Below are 20,006 nucleotides of genomic sequence, written 5' to 3'. Positions count from 1 at the left end.
GCTCACCTTGAATTCGGTAGGTCGTGAGTTTGATCCTCAGCCGAGCCATACCAAAGACTTTAAAAATGGTACATACTGCTTTCTCCTAACATTACAGGCCAGTCTGGTGGAAGTAAAACAATGGTGCATTTACGCAAAACATATAGTACATGTTTTAGGCAATTGTAAACATGGTCTATGGTCATTAGACTGGCTACGTAAAGCCCCTATGTAACCCTTCCACCATCCGAGCCTCTAATTTACAAAACTCTATCTCAGCAGCAGAATTGGAATCATTAATTTTGGAGGGCGTCGTGTGGTGTAGTGGTACATCACTGGACTATAAAACGGGGAGACCCGGGTACGATTCCGGGTCGTACCCGAACAAGTCCGAACATGCGCCGCGACGTTGTACTCGTACCCTTGGGGAAGGTACTTTACACGGCTTTCCTCACTTTACTCAGGTGAAAATGAGTACCTAGCTTCGGCTAGGGACATCCCTCGGATAGGACGTTAAATGGAGGTCCCGTGTTTGGGAGAGCCACACCCCACGCACTTTAAAGAACCCACCACACTTATCGAAAAGAGTAGGGGACCTTCCCGGTGTGAGTGGTTCAAACATTACAGTCTGGTCTCAGGTTTGACATCTTTGAAAAGGTGATAGTCACCTGTTATGTCAATCCTTCCACAAATGTGGTAAATCGTCCTAAATAATCCTGTTGATCGATGCTTAATAATATGTGCCATTCATAGTCAAACTGAGAACTGTCTGTTACCATGGTTTTGGATACTTGTTTTCAAAATTAAAGAGAATCCTGGTACGTACTGGTCTAGTTTCAAACAAAATATAAAATTCGTATCTTCTATCTTACCAATACAAATACCACGATCACTGTCCGAAAAGGACAATGGTTAAACAGAACTGCTGAAAATTAAGACTAAGACCACAGCAAGTAATTTTCATGGATGACATCCGCGCGCGCATTAATTTTCACCTGATTTTGAAAAAAAAAAACAAGAAATTTTGTTGCCTTCTGACAGTTGTCAACATGCCGAAAATGGGCAATGATGTCTGTTGCCATGCCGGAACGTGAATGGCAGATAACTATGAAGAGGGGAGGCAAGGAAAGGCTCTGATTCAATGTTTTGTTTCTTACTTTTATGCAGCGATATGTGATGCTGGCTGTGTATATTTGATGTTCCCACTGAATCAAAACCATTTGTACAATGATTGAGTCAAAATTCTAAAATATAGAAACCTTGTTTTTTCCGGTCCGCCTTGTTTTTTTTTCGCCCGCTCGCATTGGATTTGGAGTCTGCGGAGGATGTCATCCATAAAATTTACTTGCTGTGGCCTAAACTGGATTTGCAAGAAACAAGGCTAAACACGCACAGCGAGTAAAAGCAAGGTTTAACAGGACTGTTTTGAGTGGCAAACTATACTCCTTTACAGACGCTTCAAAAGCCTTAGACACGCTATTCTCTTTTTGACAGCTGAGAACAGCTTCACGTCATTGCACATGGATTGTTGTGCAACGGACTGTGCATTTGTTCACCAGGTCATTGACCCAGTCAAGTTACAGGGCTTGTGATTGAGGGTCACTGGTCGTACTGGTAGTTGACATACCTTAGTTAAGCTAACGATTACGTAATACTATCTAAATAAAAATATTAGCTTACACACATATCACTTCGTATAAACATTGCCTTGTGTTTGTTTACCAATCCTCCAAGGAGCAAAAACAAAGGACATTCATATTAACGCATATCAAGCACATGATGCTTTCGTCGAGAAAATCTAGATAGAGATATGTCACACTAAGAACACATTTGCAAGGAAAGAAAATTTTATTAAAATTTAAGGAAGCAATTGCACGAATCCAGAGGTAGTATTGTTGATTTTTTTTCTCACAAGGAATTCTAAAGGAGCAAAACACAGGCATATATCACATAACATCAATGTGGCGTTAGCCTGGCACAATTTTGCTCATACCAGTTTTAGCAATGATAGGCTACTAAAAGCTTATTGGCAAACATCTCTAAGATGAAGGATTTTGTACATATAATGTCAAATGACTGTCTGTTACTATAGTGTTGGAGACTGTAATAACTTGTTTTCACAGTGACAGAGAATTCTTGATGCCAACAGCATGAACGGGACTTGTTTTAGCGACGATAGAAGATATTTTCCCATATTGATAGTTCTGGGATTGGTTTTCTCACGTTAGAGGCAGTGCATGATGAAATGTTCCAGTAATATTTTTATTGTGACATCAACTATATCATAACAGTTGCAGCCCGAAGGCTAAATTGATGAGTTAACATTAACCAAAATTGACTAAGAATAGCTCTCGTGGAGAAGGCCCAACCAACTTCTGACTGATAGAAATTGTGTAAGTAGTCTACTCAGGCCACCAGATAGTAGATAAGTAGTGTAGACGCCAGAATAAGAAGGCTACAGGAAGATTTGTAGGCCCCATCGTGAAAATCAGCCCGGTGGGCGTGGACATGTTGTCCCAGCAGCCTCGGCACCTCCTCGTTCCAAAACTTCATCCGGGACTCTCGGAGCCTGACGTCAGCAGATGACGTCACGTCCAGCTGGAGGTAGGACCCGGATGCAGACGTGTAACGTGGCCAGTGGACAAGGTCGCGCACGCGCGCTGATCCTTCGGAGTCATTCGGGTCTCTGTAAAAAGTAACAAAGAATCAGAAATTATATTCCTCCGCAATATATCTATCCAAAATCTCAGAGTACCTGTGCCTGGTATTTTGCGTTCTGTGGTAACTGAATCACTTACCAACATGATGTCACTTTACGGTACGAGTTACATTAATACCAAATAAACGTCTAATTTGAATACTGAAAAATTCAATAATGTACAACATTAGGGCAACATCCTAATGTACAACATCCTAATGTACAACATGTCAATATACAACGTCCTAATGTATAACAGCCTAATGTACATCTGGGTCAGGTTGTCATTGGCAAGTGAAGCACTTTGGGGTACTCTCCAGGCAGAGGTTGATGGGGGAAGATCGTTAGCTTTTGGCCCATGATGGTACGACTAACCGTTTTGCTAAATTTCTAGTTAATTCAGGTCTTAACACATCTACAATAGCACGAAAGGACACACACATACACACACACACACACACACACACACACACACACACACACACACACACACACACACACACACACACAGAAGATAGTAAAGAGACTCATAGAACCTCTTACTAGTGGTCAAATGAGTTAACATCCCTCTAACTCATTTTTTTCACAAATAAGAGGCCTCATACAATCTTTTACTAGTGAAAAGATGAGTTGACACCCCTCTAATTTTTTTAATCTCTTATTAGTAAAAAAATGGGTTAGAAGGGTGTTAACTCATTTTACCACTAGTAAGAGGTTCTATGAGTCTCTTATTATGGAAGAAAATTGGTTAGAGTGGTTTAAACTAATTTTTCCACTATTAAAAGGTTGTATGAGGTCTCTTATTAGTGATATTAGTGAAAAAAATGAGTTAGAGGGGTGTTAACTCATTTTTCGCTAATATATGATAATTTATTGGGCTAAAAGTACAAATTACTCATTAGCAACACTTTTTACTCGTCTTTTACTATCTTTTTCAAATACAAGCTAAATAAATGTGCTAAATAATCAGGTCTACTTTTTTTTCAATTGAGTCAAATCTCACTACAAACGTTTACTCCATAACAAATGTATTTATGTACCCGTTTGTGGCGAAGTTGACCCAGTACGCCATCATGTCCAGACTCAGGTCCCGTTCCTCCTGGGTGAAGCCGTACTTCCAGTACGATCCCTTGTCGTCACGCAGGAGCGGGACCCCGAACAGGTAGAACAAGTCGTCTGTGTGGTCAACCTTCGTGTAACTATACGTAAAGTATAACGTATTTTTTTACTGGTAAACAACAAAGAAAAGCACAAGAAACGGTGGTAAACAACTGTTGGAATTTGATAATTTTATGCTGCCACTGACACACGATCAACAAGAAATAACAAAACAGCAATTAACAAAACAGGAAAAAACGTTAACAAATAACGGAACAGCAAATGACATCAGCAAGTGAAAAACTATGAAATAGAAAGAACAAAGCTATCCTTGTAACGAAAAAAAATCTATCATCGATTCTTAAGTTCTTCATGATTCTTCAAGTGGTCAAAATAGACGCCCTCTGCTGTTCCAGAATACTCTGCAAGGGGTCCGAACTCTTTCAAATTCTTACCAAGCACAAGGGGTAATTTTAAAATCTCATATACTACATGTATAGAATTTGTAAGACGTCCAGATAACAAGACAAAAGTTTGTTTGTGTTATCCGAAAATCCGATCGGGATCTCTACCCAGTAGAATCATCAATTCCCTGACATTTCCATGTTCAAAATCACCAATGGAGCCCCCCCCCCCCCAAAAAAAAAAAAAAAACAAGAAAAAGAACGTGTACATACGGTGGACGGAAAGAGAAGACCGAGGCAGTGTGTTGCAGCTCGTACTGGTAAACCTGTTGAGCTGAAAAACGAAACAAAGCAATACATAGATCTCTATGTGTTTCCAAATCCCGGGATTACGAGACAAAATATCTTTATTGACACAAGAAGAAGTACAGTGACTTTTGTATGGTTTTCTACAACCAAAGATCTAACAAAGTTAAATACCTGTATGGATAACGTCATCCTACTGTTAGAATATATGTATGCAACAAATTACATACAGAATATATATCAGTGATAGCATAAAGGTTTAACTATTCTCTAACATGATTCAACTTTCAACTTTCAACTTTATTTGAAACATGAATGTATTTTTCTTTTTTAACACTGTATTGGATACCTCCCCTTAGAATATAATTGAATTCATCTGACGTATTGTATTACGATGCGACATGTTTTTAAGATGTCGGGGGCAATGCCGGCTAGTGCTTGATAAGTTTGGTTATTCTAAATGATTTTATCAGGTTGATAAACGAATGAATAGAAAAGTTCTTTGATCACCAACCATTAATTTTGCACCAAGTAACATCTAGCGTCAATGCACAGTAAACCAGTCAGAATTGCCCTGATGAAGATGACAGACGGCCATCGAAACGTCGGCTCTTGAAAAATAGATGGCCGTGAGCCTGTGATCAAAGAACTTTGCTATTCAAGGTTGGTTATTGTTCGATTACGACAGCCAAATGTTTTAGAAAATGTTGAAAACATCATGAAGCGAATCGGAGGCTGGGTCGTGAGCGAAGACTAATTGACTGGTGTTACTTGGCGCACATGTAGGTTCAAAGAGGTCAAGGCCTGGGTTGCAGTCAAATCTGTCTCACATTTAACTTAAATTTGTTACAATTTGTATTAAGAAGTAGGCGTGATTTAAATATGGAAAGATTGCCGCTAAAAACGCAAACCTTAGTGCGTTGATGTGAGTGGTGGGGAAGGTACTGGATGTGCAATAAGAATAAAAACCTTCTCACCTTCCCATGTTACTGCTGGCATGCTTGCCTGTGCATGAGCCATCATAGTTGTAGGTGAAATAAAATACATGTCCGTGAGAAGCTCCAAGAACTGGCCACGTAGGTAGATCGGATCGTCCGCCATGTTGGGGTCCACGTACTGGTCTATAACAGGCTGGAGAATCATGTCGACGCTACCAGCAGCCTGCAAAAAAGTACAACTTAGTTATAAGGAATGCTTTTAAAATGCTGGTCATAACAAAAATAGCTGATGTTGGTGTCGTGTGTGTGTTTCTCAAATAATTAATTAATTAATTATTTCTATAGTTAAGAACCCCAAAATGACTCACTTCGACTCACTGAAAATCATAGTAGGGTGCACAAGCTAGGTTCAGAATTTTGATATGTTTAATTTCTGGGTATAGTGTACAAAATATGTGAAAATTGGGTTAAATTTGCCGGCTCGTTCTCTTTTATTAGCGCCACTGCGGATGTCATGGAACTGCAGTCGACGCACAGTACTAGGCGGGACAAGTATCCAAGCGCAAATCTACGCCGGCCGAACACGCACCATAATTCAACTTTTACAGTCTCAAAACTGACGTATTCCTCTAACATTAACCACAGGTTCTATCTCGACGTCATGCACAGACCAATCTCTGCACCCTTCTCTAGTATTGTGCAGCACTACTTTATGCCCGGACTACTACGGGGTTCGCCCATAAATACTGTGTTCTGCGGCCTCAAACTTCATCGAAGCCAAGTTACAAGTCTCACTGGGTCAGTCCACTGAAGAAGACCAAAGTGTCTGATCAAAAGCTCTAGTTGAGATAGTTTCTTTGTGTCGGATTAAACTTGATTGGTCCTTAAGCTGTTATAATGCTAATACGACAGGACCAAGATGCGCAATTGCAATGTATCGTGTGCTCTTTTCTAATAAAAAGAGATATATTTTGCAACGGCCAATGGCAATATGGCGTCAGGTGACGGGGGGCGACATGGTCTACAAGACACCTTTGACCCAGTGTTGACGTCAAACTTTATCGAAGCGTTGTAACAAGCCTCACTGGGTCAGTCTACTGAGGAAGACCAGAGTGACTGATTAAAAGCTCTAGTTAAGAGAATTTCTTTATGTCGGATCAAAAGCTTTAACTTTAAACAATTCATTATTGGTCCTTGAGCTGTTATAATACTAATACGACTGGACTAAGATGCGCAATTGCAATGTATCGTGTGCCTTTTTCTAATAAAAAGAGATATATTTTGCAACGGCCAATGGCAATATGTATCTGTATCTGTATAGCCGGTATAACCGCCTTTCGGCGTAACACACCAGCTTCGCAGGCACGCGGCGCGGCGGCAGCTGGCTATATTACACCGATCGACTTGTTACACCTAACCCTTGAACTTCTAGCTCTAGACATTGTTTAAAGCTATCTATTGACAGTGCCCCTACTGTACTTGGTGACAGTGAGTTCCACTCTGCGATAGTTGTAGGAAAGAATGAATTCTTGAACACCTCAATCCTTGGTTGATAACTCTGGTACTTATATGGTGTCAGGTTGGGCACTTACCGGGAACTGGTTGACGAACTGCTGCAGATCAGCCGGCAAGTTGGTTTGGAATTCTGCCATGGTCATCCCATCATCGTCAATAAACGGGTAGTAGGCAGCCAGGAGATAACCAAACTCGTCATTGTTGGTCCCCAGGAGGTAATCTACCCTGTTCATGAATTTGTGGTTCATCAGATTCTGTGAAAGATTAGGGTACATCTTTTAATACACTTACTTTTAAATAGTTCTACTTTCAAAACGTTATACCATTAAAATATTGCTAGATATACATTTTTGTTAGAATCCAATCATTTTTTTCAGTATCTTGGTATACCAGTCCTGTCAGTCCTTGTATATGTGTGCTTACTTACGGTTATTTCCTTTAATTTTGAAATGTTAATTTATGCTTTGCTTGTCCTATGCATTGTGTATTGTCTTACATGTATGTGTTGGCGGCGACATGAATATAAGAGTTACTTTTAAGTAACTCTTATAAAAGTGCGTTGTCACCATGTTTTGCCAATATATGCTTCAATTAAAATCTGTGTCAATATATACAATGACATTAAATAACGACATTATGATTATATTTCGTCATTCAATGACCACATTGTGTTTCATTGCAACGTTATAACAATTTTGATGTATGGACCTCCGTTTGGTTTGATGCACCGTTTATTATTTACTAGTTGTCCGATTTTGTTGCTTGACTTATCATAACCATGTCTTGGCATATGTAAATATACATGTATACTGGCTCCATTAGAAAGCAGTTCCTACAGACCGAATGGGCTACCCAACCATTAATGAAGAAATAAATAAATGAATATATTTATTAGTAAAAAATGATGATAATATAAACAGACTCTAGTGCTGAATCGACGGGACGTTGTCAATAAATTGTTCACAATAAACTAAATTATTTCCTGAGGGAACTAACATCTCTTACATCTCATTATCTTTCATTGAGGACGAGTGGCTATATCCACTTCTAACCATCATCACCAGCGTTAAGAACAACATAAGGAAAAATACCGATGTCAGAATCAGTATTCAGGCTAAAGTGCCTAGCAATATATGAAGAATATTGTGATAAAAGAGCAAAAAAAACGTTGTCATAAGTTTTGTACTTGGAGGTAAAATGATGAAACAAACTTACCCAAGGACTTTGTAACAGAAACCTGCCGTCGATTACCACTGTCTGAACCATAATCGTCGTGAGGTCCTGGCTTGGTAAACTATTAGGAAAAACCGATGTGTTGATTATCTCAGCTCAGAATACAAGTTCACACAGGCACTGCATAACCACTCACTGTATTATGTACGGAGTATTATTAAAGAAAACTTCAAAATCATTGATACCATTGATTAAGTAAAAGTGTCTTATATTATTCATGATTTTAAAGCATTAAAATGTTTCATATTGAAGGAAATGATACATTTAGAATTAAACATTTAAAGACACACCTCCTATGCTCTAAAAATGTGCACTTTAAAACACACAGAACATGCAATATGAATACTGACCGTTTGAGCACAGTTAACGTTTAAACAAACGTACGCTATAAGTTCGAACATATTTGACATTTAGACACATACTCACAAAACGTTCGAGCACATTGAACAATTGAACACATGCACACACTTGAACGTACTAAAGTTAGAACACATTGAAAATTTGAACACATACACACACACGTTTGAACAAACTGAACGTTAGAACACATTAAACGTTTAAACACATACTTATTAGGACGTTTAAACACACAGGACGTTTAAACACATAGGACGTTGCACTACGAATTTTAAAACACTTGCACTGAACGTTTAAACGATGAAATTTCGAACATACCTTCGCAGACAGCTCATCATGTCATTATAATTGGCCGTAGTGCAGTTTACCCCTCTAGCAAGGAACTCCGCTTGTGTGATGTCACCCTTCTGGGTCACTGGAACTCCCGCCACGCCGCTCTGAGAGATGGCCCGGTGGAACAGGCCCCTTGCCAGGGGAGACATGACCAGCACAGAGACGGAATATCCTCCAGCCGACTCACCAAAGATTGTGACTCTGTCGGGATCTCCTCCGAAGTTTCTGATGTTCGCTTGAACCCACTGGAGGGCCTTTATCTGTGACAGGACAGTGTTGGGTTTATGGTTAAAACCAGTTTACGCTTCAAAGTACCCTCAATTTTCAATCATGTTTACTGAGAAATTGAGTCTGTACGGGCATCCAAAAGTGCATTTTTACCTCCATGAAAAAAGGAGGTATTGTTTTTGGCGGCGTCTGTCTGTGTGTCTGTGTGTGTGTGTCTGCGTGTGTGTGTGTCTGTGTGTGTTTCCGCAACTTTGTAGTCAGCATAACTTCATAACTCCTTTATGGATTGTGATGATATTTGGTATGCTGATAAGTCTTAGGAAGACAAAGGTCAAGGTCAAATATGGGCTTCCTGGTGGATGACCTTGGTACTGCAGCAGAACTTCCGGTTTTTGTATCTTTGGTCCTAAACATGCTATGGTCTTGAATTTTGGTGACAGATAGCTTTTCCTGTCAGGAATAAGTGGTGTGGGTTTGGTCCCCCTAGCAGCTTGTTCAGGAATTGCAGGGGACTTTCGGGCGAAATCTTTGAAAGCAAATAAGTCCAAATTATGCAAATAAGGACTTTATTTGCATAATTAATGAGGAAATTCTATAATTACAGTGTTTTACATTATAGAACTTCCATACATGTAATGTATGTAACCTATGGCAGATGGAACATCAACATATACTAATTATGCAAATGATGACCTAATTTGCATAATTAATGAAAAAAATCTATGATTTCTCAATGGTGAATGATGGGAATGTCATACTTGGGACATCTTTAAGTTAATCAAAAGTTAACATCACGATGCATATCTTATGTTAATGCAGAGGTCATTTGCGTAATTAAAGAAGAAATTTACATTTACATATCAAGCCCGTATTTCATGGAGGTATGAGATCTCGGAACTCTTGTTGGAGATGCTCTGGCAAGATTCCCAATCCCCCGCCTCTGGCCTCTCTTTCTGCATCTCTATGTTTATTTTTGCATTTCTGTGCTTTTTTCTGATTTGATGTGATGTCAGCTCAGGAAAAAATGCATTTAAAAAAATAGATAATGCAAATTGTCTGCTAGGACAGGCTTGTGCTGGCATTTCCACATTTCCAGTTAGACGAACAAGAAAATTAAAATTCCGAATATAACAGGAGAACCGTACATATTTATTGTAAACGTATCTGTTATCCAGGTAACTTAGTTATGTCAACTAGAATCTGATAACGTCGTATTTTGTTGGCATTAGCACTTTAAATGCTATTGGAATATTAGATATGCAGATAGCATACGTAAAATTTTACACATAAGATACAGAGACAGGATCACCTAAAAGGGGGCATACCACAGAACTGGTACAAAACCACTCAGCATCACTGTCAACGAGGCGAGGATGAAGAATGCTGGACATGTCCTCGGAATGACCTCAGGCCGCCATGCCATGACATCTATGTTCTGGAAACCAGAGGGCAACCGGAAAAGAGGGAGGCCCAATCTAACATGGCGACGCACCCTCCAAAAGGTCTGGAGAGTAGAGGGGTGTCGCTGAAGAATGCCGAGACTCTGGCTAAAGACCGAGCAGAGAGGAGGATTCTTGCTGCCCAATGTGCAATGCACGGTAGGAACTAAGTCTAAGTAAGTAAGATAGCATACACTTTGAATGGGCTTTGCGATTTCTAAACTCCTTTTTTTTTCTGAACTCCTTGTTAAGACTTAAAACTATTTGAAAATATTGTGTAAAAATCCCAGCAAGACAAGGGTTATGGTCGATGTTATGTCGGCCTAATGTCTACTTTCTTGGTAAAGCAAGGGATAGCAACTACACTAACCGTGTCCAGAAGACCGAAGTTGCCCGGTGCGTCGTCGTCCCGAGTCGGCATGAAGCCCAGGTTACCCAGCCGGTAGTTAATGGTTACCATGACGACGTTATTGAGCGACGTGGGGATCTCTGCTGGGTAGGAGTCGGCAGCTCCCTCTGTCCAACCACCGCCATGTATCCACACCATCACCTAAAATGCATGATTTGCATAATTTATAAGAAGTTGTTAGAATGACCTTCAGTGTTATAGTAAGACTGCCATTTGGTGTTAATTAGAATTAACTGAAAAAGTTATGCAAATAAGGATCTAATCTGCATAATTATACGAAACCTTTATACTTCATACGTTGTAATTAGAAAAATGATTATCGATGCATTGGTGTAAGTTAAAAGCGAAAATTAAAGGTTATTTCATTATCTTTGACATTTATGAGCGATCTGTCAGATACGAACGCAGCCGCTTGTGCAATTTACTCGCGGTGTAATAATATGCAAATTCATCGCCTACTAGTAAGTCAGCCAGTAGTTTACTCATTAGTATGGCAGATAACAGAAATAATCTTTCAAATTGTGATACAAACACCAAACTTGGTACAAATACTCATGAGACATTACTCTTTTGAAAAAGTACGCGGGCCACTTGATTTGACTTTGGTACTGCAGCTTAGAGCAAATTGTGCACCGGCAAAAAACGCTTCTGCAGTTCCAACGCAAGCTGCTAGAGACACTTCATTTACGTCACTTCTTTCTTACCCCAACATCTTTCTATCATTTAAAAATCATGCCTGTAGCATGTTTAGAACAGGGGATACAAAGCCCGGTAGGTCGGCTGCAGTACCAAAAAGCCAAAAGTCAAATCAAGTGGCCCGCGTACTTTTTCAAAAGAGTAATGTCTCATGACGTTTTGTACCAAGTTTGGTGCTTGTATTACAATTTGAAAGATTCCTCCAAAATTTGATGTTATCTGCTCCACTACATCATAGAACAGTGATTGCATCAACATACACGGCGGTCTGTCACTACGGTATTCTTTCCCATTGCTAGGGGGGTTCGAAAAGGTATCAGGTTACAAGACGCAAGTTTGGCCTGTTTTGGACTACCCGTAAAACACTTGAAAATAAACAAATAGTATTGAAGGGTAAATTCCTTCAGAATAAAATGAAATTATCGTCTTTACATAGTTTTAATGTTAGTTGTTTACGGTAAATTACTAATTTTGAAAACTCTCGCTCCGAAAGACGATTTTTCTCGTTTAAGATTGGCTACGTATGTTACCCAAAATCCCCGATTTTTATATTTTTCGACGACTAGGAATAAGATAAAAAATCGTGTCTTAGGAATTTTTTAATTTCTTATTTGAAGTATAGTTTTTGGCGACATAAATGTGAAAAAACGGCATTTTTTTGACAGTTTTCGCACTCAATTGCTCATAATTCAAAATCAAGGTCCTTTTTCGAAAATCCCTAAGACACGATTCTGGACAAACCCATTACGGTCATTTTGAGCCGTCAATGACATATGTTGGACTCTCCATGCTTCCAATCTTAAACGAGTTTTGCACGCATGTCATACGGCACGAATATGACTAGTGTTTATTTAGGCTAGCGAGTACAAGCATTGCGATCTTCAAGGTCACCCACGATAACGGCAGTAGCTTCGTTTCATGTTCCAGCCCACTACAAAATGAAGCCAGACATGTAGTTGTCCAGGAAATGGCTTATATTTGTCAAAAGGTGGATTTTTTCTGTTAGGAGGTACACATGTAAAAATGGGCCGGAAGACCCAGGTTTACTGTAAATGACCGCGGGTGACCCCATTTCGAACCATGTTCTATTCGAATTACGTCAGATCGAACATGGTTCGGGTTCTACTGCAGGTGGGGAGATCGGGGCCCAATTTTGACCACCGTGATAAGACAGCATGTACAGTTCAATCAACATAACTGTGAGGATACATGCTGTAAGTTTGAAGAACTACCTACATGTAGAGCTATGGAGGATATAGAGAATTTGTTTGAATTAATGCTGGGGTCACATTTCCAATCCAGGGCCCGGCCGGACAGTCTTATAGAACGAAACGCACGATACAAAAAAGACAACAGAGCACGAAAAAGTTGACAAAAATTTGTACCAAAAAATAACGGTAATTTTTTGCGTAAACTATGTTATACTTATAAAATGTTGATTTTCCGTTAATCGAAACAGCCCAGCCGGGCCCCGGCTTGAATATTTGTATAACTTTTGAACATCTATGAAACTGTAATAACTCTATGAACTGTACAATGTTAACTTACAGGTATGTTTGCAGTGGCAGAAATGTTTGGACTGTACACGTTCAGATACAGACAGTCCTCACTAGTGGTGCTACTTTGGTACTCAAAGAGCGCGTTGTAGATCGGTTGATCAAGCGATGGAAACTCGACCTGGGGGCATCTGGGCCCGACGTCTATGGCGTCACGAACATCTGTCCAGCTGCTGGGGTCCTGGGGAGGGCGCCACCTAGCGGCAAAAGGAATCCAGTTCTAAACGACATTAAAAACCCTATCAGGGCACAGCCTAGAAATAGGAAATAGGCATCTAGTGGGTAGCAAATTATCTAAACTGTCCATTAAGCCCAAAATTTCAAAATCCTACGCACCTAACATCGTTAAAATCCTTGTTTACAATGGAGGGTGACCTCTGACCTCCCATGGACAGCACAGCAATGCATGTAAACATATATCTTATTTTCTGTGCTGGACGTTTCAAACATGGCCGAAAGTCTGTTTTCTCAACAAAATAAAAATTAAAGATCCCTTACCTGTAACATCCAGCTCCAAAAAGGCAACATTTCCCACAAAGAAAGACTTTTTACATTTGGTTTTGTCTTGCCTATCTATATACTACAAGACTGGCAATGAAAACATACATTGCCATGGCGACGGTGGTTGCTGTTAGGGTTATTGTTTGCATTGCACTGCCATCATTTCATGATTTTGAGGAAGACTTGGTACCTGTTAAGTCTAGAAAAATACAGTGCACTCCTCTCCTAAGTGTATAGTGAATGAGCCCTGGGGTCAAAGAAAGTAGGGTCATTGGGGAAGACTCAAATTGTTTTAACCTTAAACACGGCATGTGTTCAATTTACAGAAATATTACACCCTACCTGAGGTCCCCTACAGGTGGGGCGGCGTAAGGAATCCCCTTGAAAGTGAAAACTCGGTCAAAGACGGCATTTCCGACAACACCGGAGGTCATGAACTCTGACCCTCTGACGTCACCATGGGTGGTGGAGACAACAGCGGCATCTAGTATGGGGGATATGGACGTTGTATTCCCTTGTCAAACAAGAGTTTGGCGACTCAGACATAAACCATGTGTGATAGTGACTTTGCATTTCTCTCAGTTACCATAATATTAAATGGTTTATTATTGTGCAATGGAAACAGTAACTGTAAGCTGTCAAGAAGGTCATGTAACCATAACACATGTGAAAACTGTGAGCACTACCAAAGCTCTGGATCAAAAAAGCTGAACCATTATAATTATGTTTCGCGCGTAAATATTGCTGGGTGATTTTGGGTTTTGTACATGTTTTGGTTCAGAATCCAAGGACAGGCAGTGTATATGTTCTTGTAGTTGACACGGAATCTAAATGTCACTGGTTCGATTCTTGGCACAATTGGCTAGACGTTCTTTTCTCAGGAAAGGAACGTTTCCCACTACGTCCAGATCAAAAAAGGGTACCTTAAAGGGGGTTTGGGTTCGCCTTTCAATACAGTGCCCAAGATACAATGCTCTGATGACATCGCCAAAATGCATTGTCGTTATCTTACCAAAAATATATCTGACTTAATTTGTTGTAAATTGTGCCAAAGGGCACTTTAGAGCATCGTTTACCGATATCAAATATTGCTTGACAGAATGATCCATTAAATACCAGTCAATTTTCAGTCAAAGGTCAATTTTCTATTCTAAATATAATGGTCGGTATGGGGGAACCGCAAATGCTTATAACTTCAGTTGTCCTTGCAAAAGTTTATTGTATCCAAAGGGTGTCTAGTCTATTAAAAAAGCTAAGTCTTCGATCACTGACATAACGGTAGTCTCCGTTCTAACCTATTTTACAATCAGTGTTGGACTTTGCAATGCAAATATTTGTCAACATATAATTAACTTGCTTCGTAGATTTAGAGGGGCGAATCAACAGTACGTTTCACCGATGATTTTACAAAGGCATTAGAGCAGGGTGGCTACCGACTCAAAACAACTCGGTACGCCTTATAATGCAGACGCTCAAAAAATAGAGGCCTAATCCTACCTGATCCACATGTAAGAACCAAGATAACCGCAAGTATGAGGGCTGTAGACGCACGAAAACCGGGCGCTCGACTTCTAGAGCCGGCCATCTTGCTTGGAATGGCCGTAGGTTTCGTAAGAGGGCAACATGACCTTTGGCCGGCACCTAAAACTTACTACTCGTAATTATGCAATTCACGAGTTTCCCATCCCAAGGATACATTGCGAAAACACAGGGTCTGAACCTCATTTGCATAGGCCTGGAAGGCATCGGAATGATCCTGTTAACGTTAAACAGCTTGGTTTTCACTGAGTTTTGAGTTGTTGGGGCATTTTATGCTCAACATTAATTGAATTACTATGGGTCGAATCTGACAACAAATAGAGTATGGATTTTGTGTGTTCTTTTAAACTTGAAACATGTGGTCTGTAACGTTACATCATCAGTATAGCGTTACCACTATAACGTTACAAACCACATATTAAAAAAAAATCACTGTTTATTTGTTGTCAGATTCAACCCATAGTAATTTAATTAACGTTGAACATAAGATGCCCCACAAAACACACTAAAAAAACAAGCTGTTAAACGTTAACAGGATCATTCCGGTGCCTACCTGTCCTATGCAAATGAGGTTTACACCCCTGTTTTCGCAATGCATCCTGGGGATGGGAAACTCGTGAATGTACATAGTCCGTGTTACGTTTGTATACGCAGTCGGATGACTTTGCATTTTTTTGTAATACAGCCTCCAATCACATGTTTGTATTAAGAACCGTACTATTTTTCTGAGTACTCAACAACTAAGTTTTATTTCATTTTCCTTACTTATTGGATAACGTACTATTTTTGTCAATGGTCAATTAAGAACTTTGTTGTACATTTTACCCCACTCGGTTAAGAACAGGTCACATGTTGACAGTCTTACACAATGTCTATTATTGTATATTATATAAACGTATAGTATACACAAGTACATTCGACTTCTTTCATTTCATGGTAATTGTATTGTTATAATATGTTTATTTTTATGATGTGATTATGGTGTCAACAATCATCGGCCAACTAATTGTACAAGTATACCAACTACTCAAAAAGTCGTCTGCCATAGTCAAGTACAGTGACACCACTAAAACGTGGGAACATGTTCAAACATTCGGCTGGCGCAGCTGAACCGTATCAGACATCGGCGATCGCCAGCAGACTTTGGGCCGACTCACTCCTAACCCGTAGGAATCGTTATGGAATTTTCTAGAGCAACCCCGTTAAGCTTCGGTCCCAATTGGGCCGGTGCCCGTCGGGGATGTAGCCCCGGCCGGCCCCGGTCGGGCTCAGGAGTCGGGCGGGCATCGTCTGTCGTGGTCACAATTAAAAGTTTCCTTCAGTAGCATTTTGTTAAAAATGTTATCACCTGTTTGGTCGGTCTCTGGCAGGTACCCGGCAGGTACCCGGCAGATTCTCTGACGATGTGTTGTATTGACCTATACGTAATGCAGAATTCACGCTTTTGTTGTGATCCTTCGATCTGTGACGTCATACATTTTACCCGTGTTTACGAAGTACACACCTTTTTTCTGTTTCTCTGGTCTGTAACGTAAAATGTGTCCCGGTGGACTGCCGGCAACCGGGGGGTACCTCTCGGTGTTCTCACGGTGAGGTCACGGCTTCTTTTAGTCAGCGGGGCCCGGGTAGAATTCAGAATTAAATTATTCTCGGGTCCCCGCCGGGCCCCAAAATAGCCCGGTAGCCACAGGGTGTCCCGCGGGGCCACGTACAGACGTACGGGTCACGCCCGAAAGTGCCAAAAACAATCCGGGGACTACCCGGCAGGGCCCCTTTTTACTCCGTGAAGGAGGTCAGGACCTCCGGACGGAGTGTTGTAATCGGCTGATTTTTCATGTTCGCAGTCAAAACACTGGGTTCTCTTTGTGTAATCGGCACGCAATTTTATACGCCGTCTGCGGGCATGCCCGTGTTGATGCACGAATGTGTATTTTTGCCGTTGCTGCTTTCGCGGTCAATGTAATATCGCAGACGCACCCCTACAATTACGAGGCGAATTGGAATGGTCCAGAAAAACGCGTTGTTTGGAATAGCAGTGGGGTTCAAAAAAGTTCATGCAGATACGGGGTGGTTTTTATAAGTGGTTCCAGATGTTTTTGCCCATGGTTAAGAGATGCCAAGTTTTTTGGAAGATGTTCGCAGCCAAAACGCATTCTTCCGTACGTCGCATTTCTGTGTAATTTCGCATGTGGTGTTGCATTATGTCCGGGATGATGCACGTCTTTTTATTTTTACCGTAGCTGTTTTGATATTGGAGTAAATGCTTATTTTCGAAACATCCCCATTTCTTTGAAATGGTTTCGTCCGTTTATGCAACTGTTACTGCGCTAATGACGACCAGTCGCGCTGTCCTGATACACCGCGAATGTGCGAGTGTTCCCTGTAGACAGTCCCGGGAGTCATTTTTTTGCACATTCCAGGAGCCAAACCAAAATACGTTCATGAACCGAGTCCAAAAACCGAAACGTGAAAATCGGATGATCGGACCTGATGTACATTTCTCTTTCTATAGATTGTACACACAAAACACACATCTTTAGATAATCTGGCCATGGCAGGTTAAAAAAAAGTAACCCTGAATCATACTAGATTAGCGTAAATGCATGTTAATGCGTTCAAAACAAGAAAAAAATTGTTTCCGGGTATTAATCTCTTGAATCACGGCGCTGAATATTGACGCAAAAATATTTCGGGCATCGCGCGCCCTTCCCGCGTCACGTGTAGGCATCTCGCATCTCTGATTGGTTGTTGCGTCTTAAGATGACTGAGCCGACGCGCGTTTAAACAATTTTTCTTTGTTCGATTTATCACACTTCACAGAGAATTGTCGCCAATGGCTACTTCTTTTTGTTGCAATATATAATACTTCACGGAGAATTGTCGCCTATGGCTTCTTGTTTTCAATTGGGACCGAAGCATAATAGGGCAGGTCTTTATCCCCGTTCCTTCATATACATACAATAACGCACTTGTATCTTTGCCTTTTCTTCTAAAAGGTACTCTTGCTGTAGCATGGATTGCATATTTATAAACAAAAGCAAAATCCTAATTAATTCCTGTCTATCGCTTTCCTGTGCTACTTTGAATATCTTTACTGTAACACTACTCTAAATGCATTGAAATATATCCTGTAGCCTGCAAGCATACACCAATACTTGGAAAACTATTATGTTAATATTGCAATTGCATGAATGAATAGCCCATATGGTATTATAACATACCGGAACATAAACATATAAACATAGGTACAGAAATCATAAAACATAAATCCAAGTCCAAATCAAATGTCAGGCTGGAGACATCAAAGGAAACTTTATACAAAGTTGTACATAACATAATCTGTACATAACGGCATAAGAGTCAAAAGTGTACAAAGTCAACTCAAATTGTCAAGAGTACTTAAATGTAACTCAGAAGTACATAAACTGACCTTAAACATGTGAATGAGTCCGGGAAAGAGAAAACCAAAGGAGACATTTATGAACAAATGAAGGTTTTACGTTCTTCCAAGCTTGATAAATATATAATGCAATTTCAAAAACACACTCAATTATCGTGAAAGTTCATCTGTGTTGGTAGTTACATGTTTAAAGTTAAAACTTTTGGTCCAACACAAAAAAAAAAATCTCCCACCTAGAGCTTTCGACCAATCACTCTGGTCTTCCGCAGTAGAGATAGACTGACCCAGTGAAGCTTTTCACGTGGCTTCTTTGAAGTTTGACGTCAACACTGGGTCAAAGGTATCTGGTAGACGATGTCGGCCCCCGTCGCGGTTCTATGTAGGGTGATAGGGTCTACAAGATACCTTTGACTCAGTGTTGACGTCACACTTCAAAGAAGCCACGTGAAAAGCTTCACTGGGTCAGTCTACTGCGGAAGACCAGAGTGACTGGTCGAAAGCTCTAGGTGAGAGAATTTTGTGTGTGTGTTGGACCAAACGTTTTAACTTTAAACAAACACACTCAATTGTTTCGCGTTTCGACAAACCATTTTAGAACATGAATGCAATCAGATCTGAGTGAGAGTTCCATTGAGTACAAAACCGGGTTCGTTAATCTCCATGTTGAGATGTTCCAAAATCTTACTAATGATTCCCATCTCCCACTCTCCTACCCAACACCCTCTCCCACGTGAACCCTTACTGGCAAGAGGATGCCCTGCCTGACTGTTTACTTCAAACGCCTTACGTATATTTTCCTTTGCACCATCGTCAACACAATTGATACCGAGACCCTCCATGACTTTCAGGACCATCTCTTCCTTGTACTTACACAACTCCTCGTACCTCAGGATAGCCTGGAAAACTTGGTGCGGATCTTTCTTTGTAAGCTCGTGAGCCTTTTGCATCAAATCAATCCAAGAACATACTGAGAACCACACAATGCCATGTGGGACAGGAATAGACACAAATACAGGATTCTCCCACAGAGGAGCGGCAAGCAAATCATTGAAACTGTTGATGTAGAAGGAATCTAGCTTGAGAGACGTTTGAAACCAGTACTTCCAATAGCGACCTTCGGCCATCAGATGCACCAAGGAGTCTACAGTCCCCAGAAGGCCTCGGTACAGGAAGATGTTCTTAACCTGTGGCAAGGCCCTTTGTAGGAGGTCTGCTACGGGAGAAACCTGGGGAGGTATAAGTGGATCTTTTGTTTTCAGTATTGCTTCTATATTTTAGCCTCCTTTTCAGGTGTTCCCGGATCGGTTGTGGGTTTGTGTGTGTGTGTGTGGGGGTGGGGGGGGGTGGGTGTGTAGTCTAGAGTACTACGTGACGACA

General features: G+C 40.6%; 1 protein-coding gene and 1 pseudogene across 1 annotated transcript; both read right to left on the bottom strand.

Moving 5' to 3' along the window:
• Positions 1-2,042: 2,042 nt before the first annotated feature.
• On the bottom strand, positions 2,043-15,282 carry LOC109462038 (fatty acyl-CoA hydrolase precursor, medium chain-like). Its single transcript, XM_019758534.1, has 11 exons — positions 15,188-15,282; positions 14,033-14,174; positions 13,182-13,386; positions 10,899-11,078; positions 8,847-9,121; positions 8,154-8,232; positions 7,016-7,192; positions 5,463-5,646; positions 4,453-4,513; positions 3,718-3,876; positions 2,043-2,665 (listed from the first exon to the last, which is right to left on the bottom strand). The coding sequence occupies exons 1-11, from the start codon at positions 15,273-15,275 to the stop codon at positions 2,386-2,388; spliced, it is 1,830 nt and encodes a 609-aa protein (XP_019614093.1). The 5' UTR covers positions 15,276-15,282; the 3' UTR covers positions 2,043-2,385.
• A 3,871-nt stretch (positions 15,283-19,153) lies between these two features.
• The window catches only part of LOC109461977, a 3,751-nt pseudogene continuing 2,898 nt past the window's right edge, over positions 19,154-20,006 (bottom strand).

This window comes from Branchiostoma belcheri, unplaced genomic scaffold (genome assembly GCF_001625305.1).
Source record: "Branchiostoma belcheri isolate BF01 breed outbred unplaced genomic scaffold, Haploidv18h27 scaffold98, whole genome shotgun sequence".
Classification (NCBI taxonomy): Eukaryota; Metazoa; Chordata; class Leptocardii; order Amphioxiformes; family Branchiostomatidae; genus Branchiostoma; species Branchiostoma belcheri.
This window is presented reverse-complemented; position numbering and strand designations above follow the sequence as displayed.

Bases quoted from the DNA above. Each gene is read 5' to 3' on its own strand.
- LOC109462038 (XM_019758534.1), bottom strand. From the start codon at position 15,275: ATGGCCGGCTCTAGAAGTCGAGCGCCCGGTTTTCGTGCGTCTACAGCC. The intron at 8,233-8,846 runs GTATGTTCGAAA...TTTTCCTAATAG, and splicing joins ATGATGAGCTGTCTGCGAAG to TTTACCAAGCCAGGACCTCA. The intron at 4,514-5,462 runs GTGAGAAGGTTT...TTCGTTTTTCAG, and splicing joins GCCAGCAGTAACATGGGAAG to CTCAACAGGTTTACCAGTAC.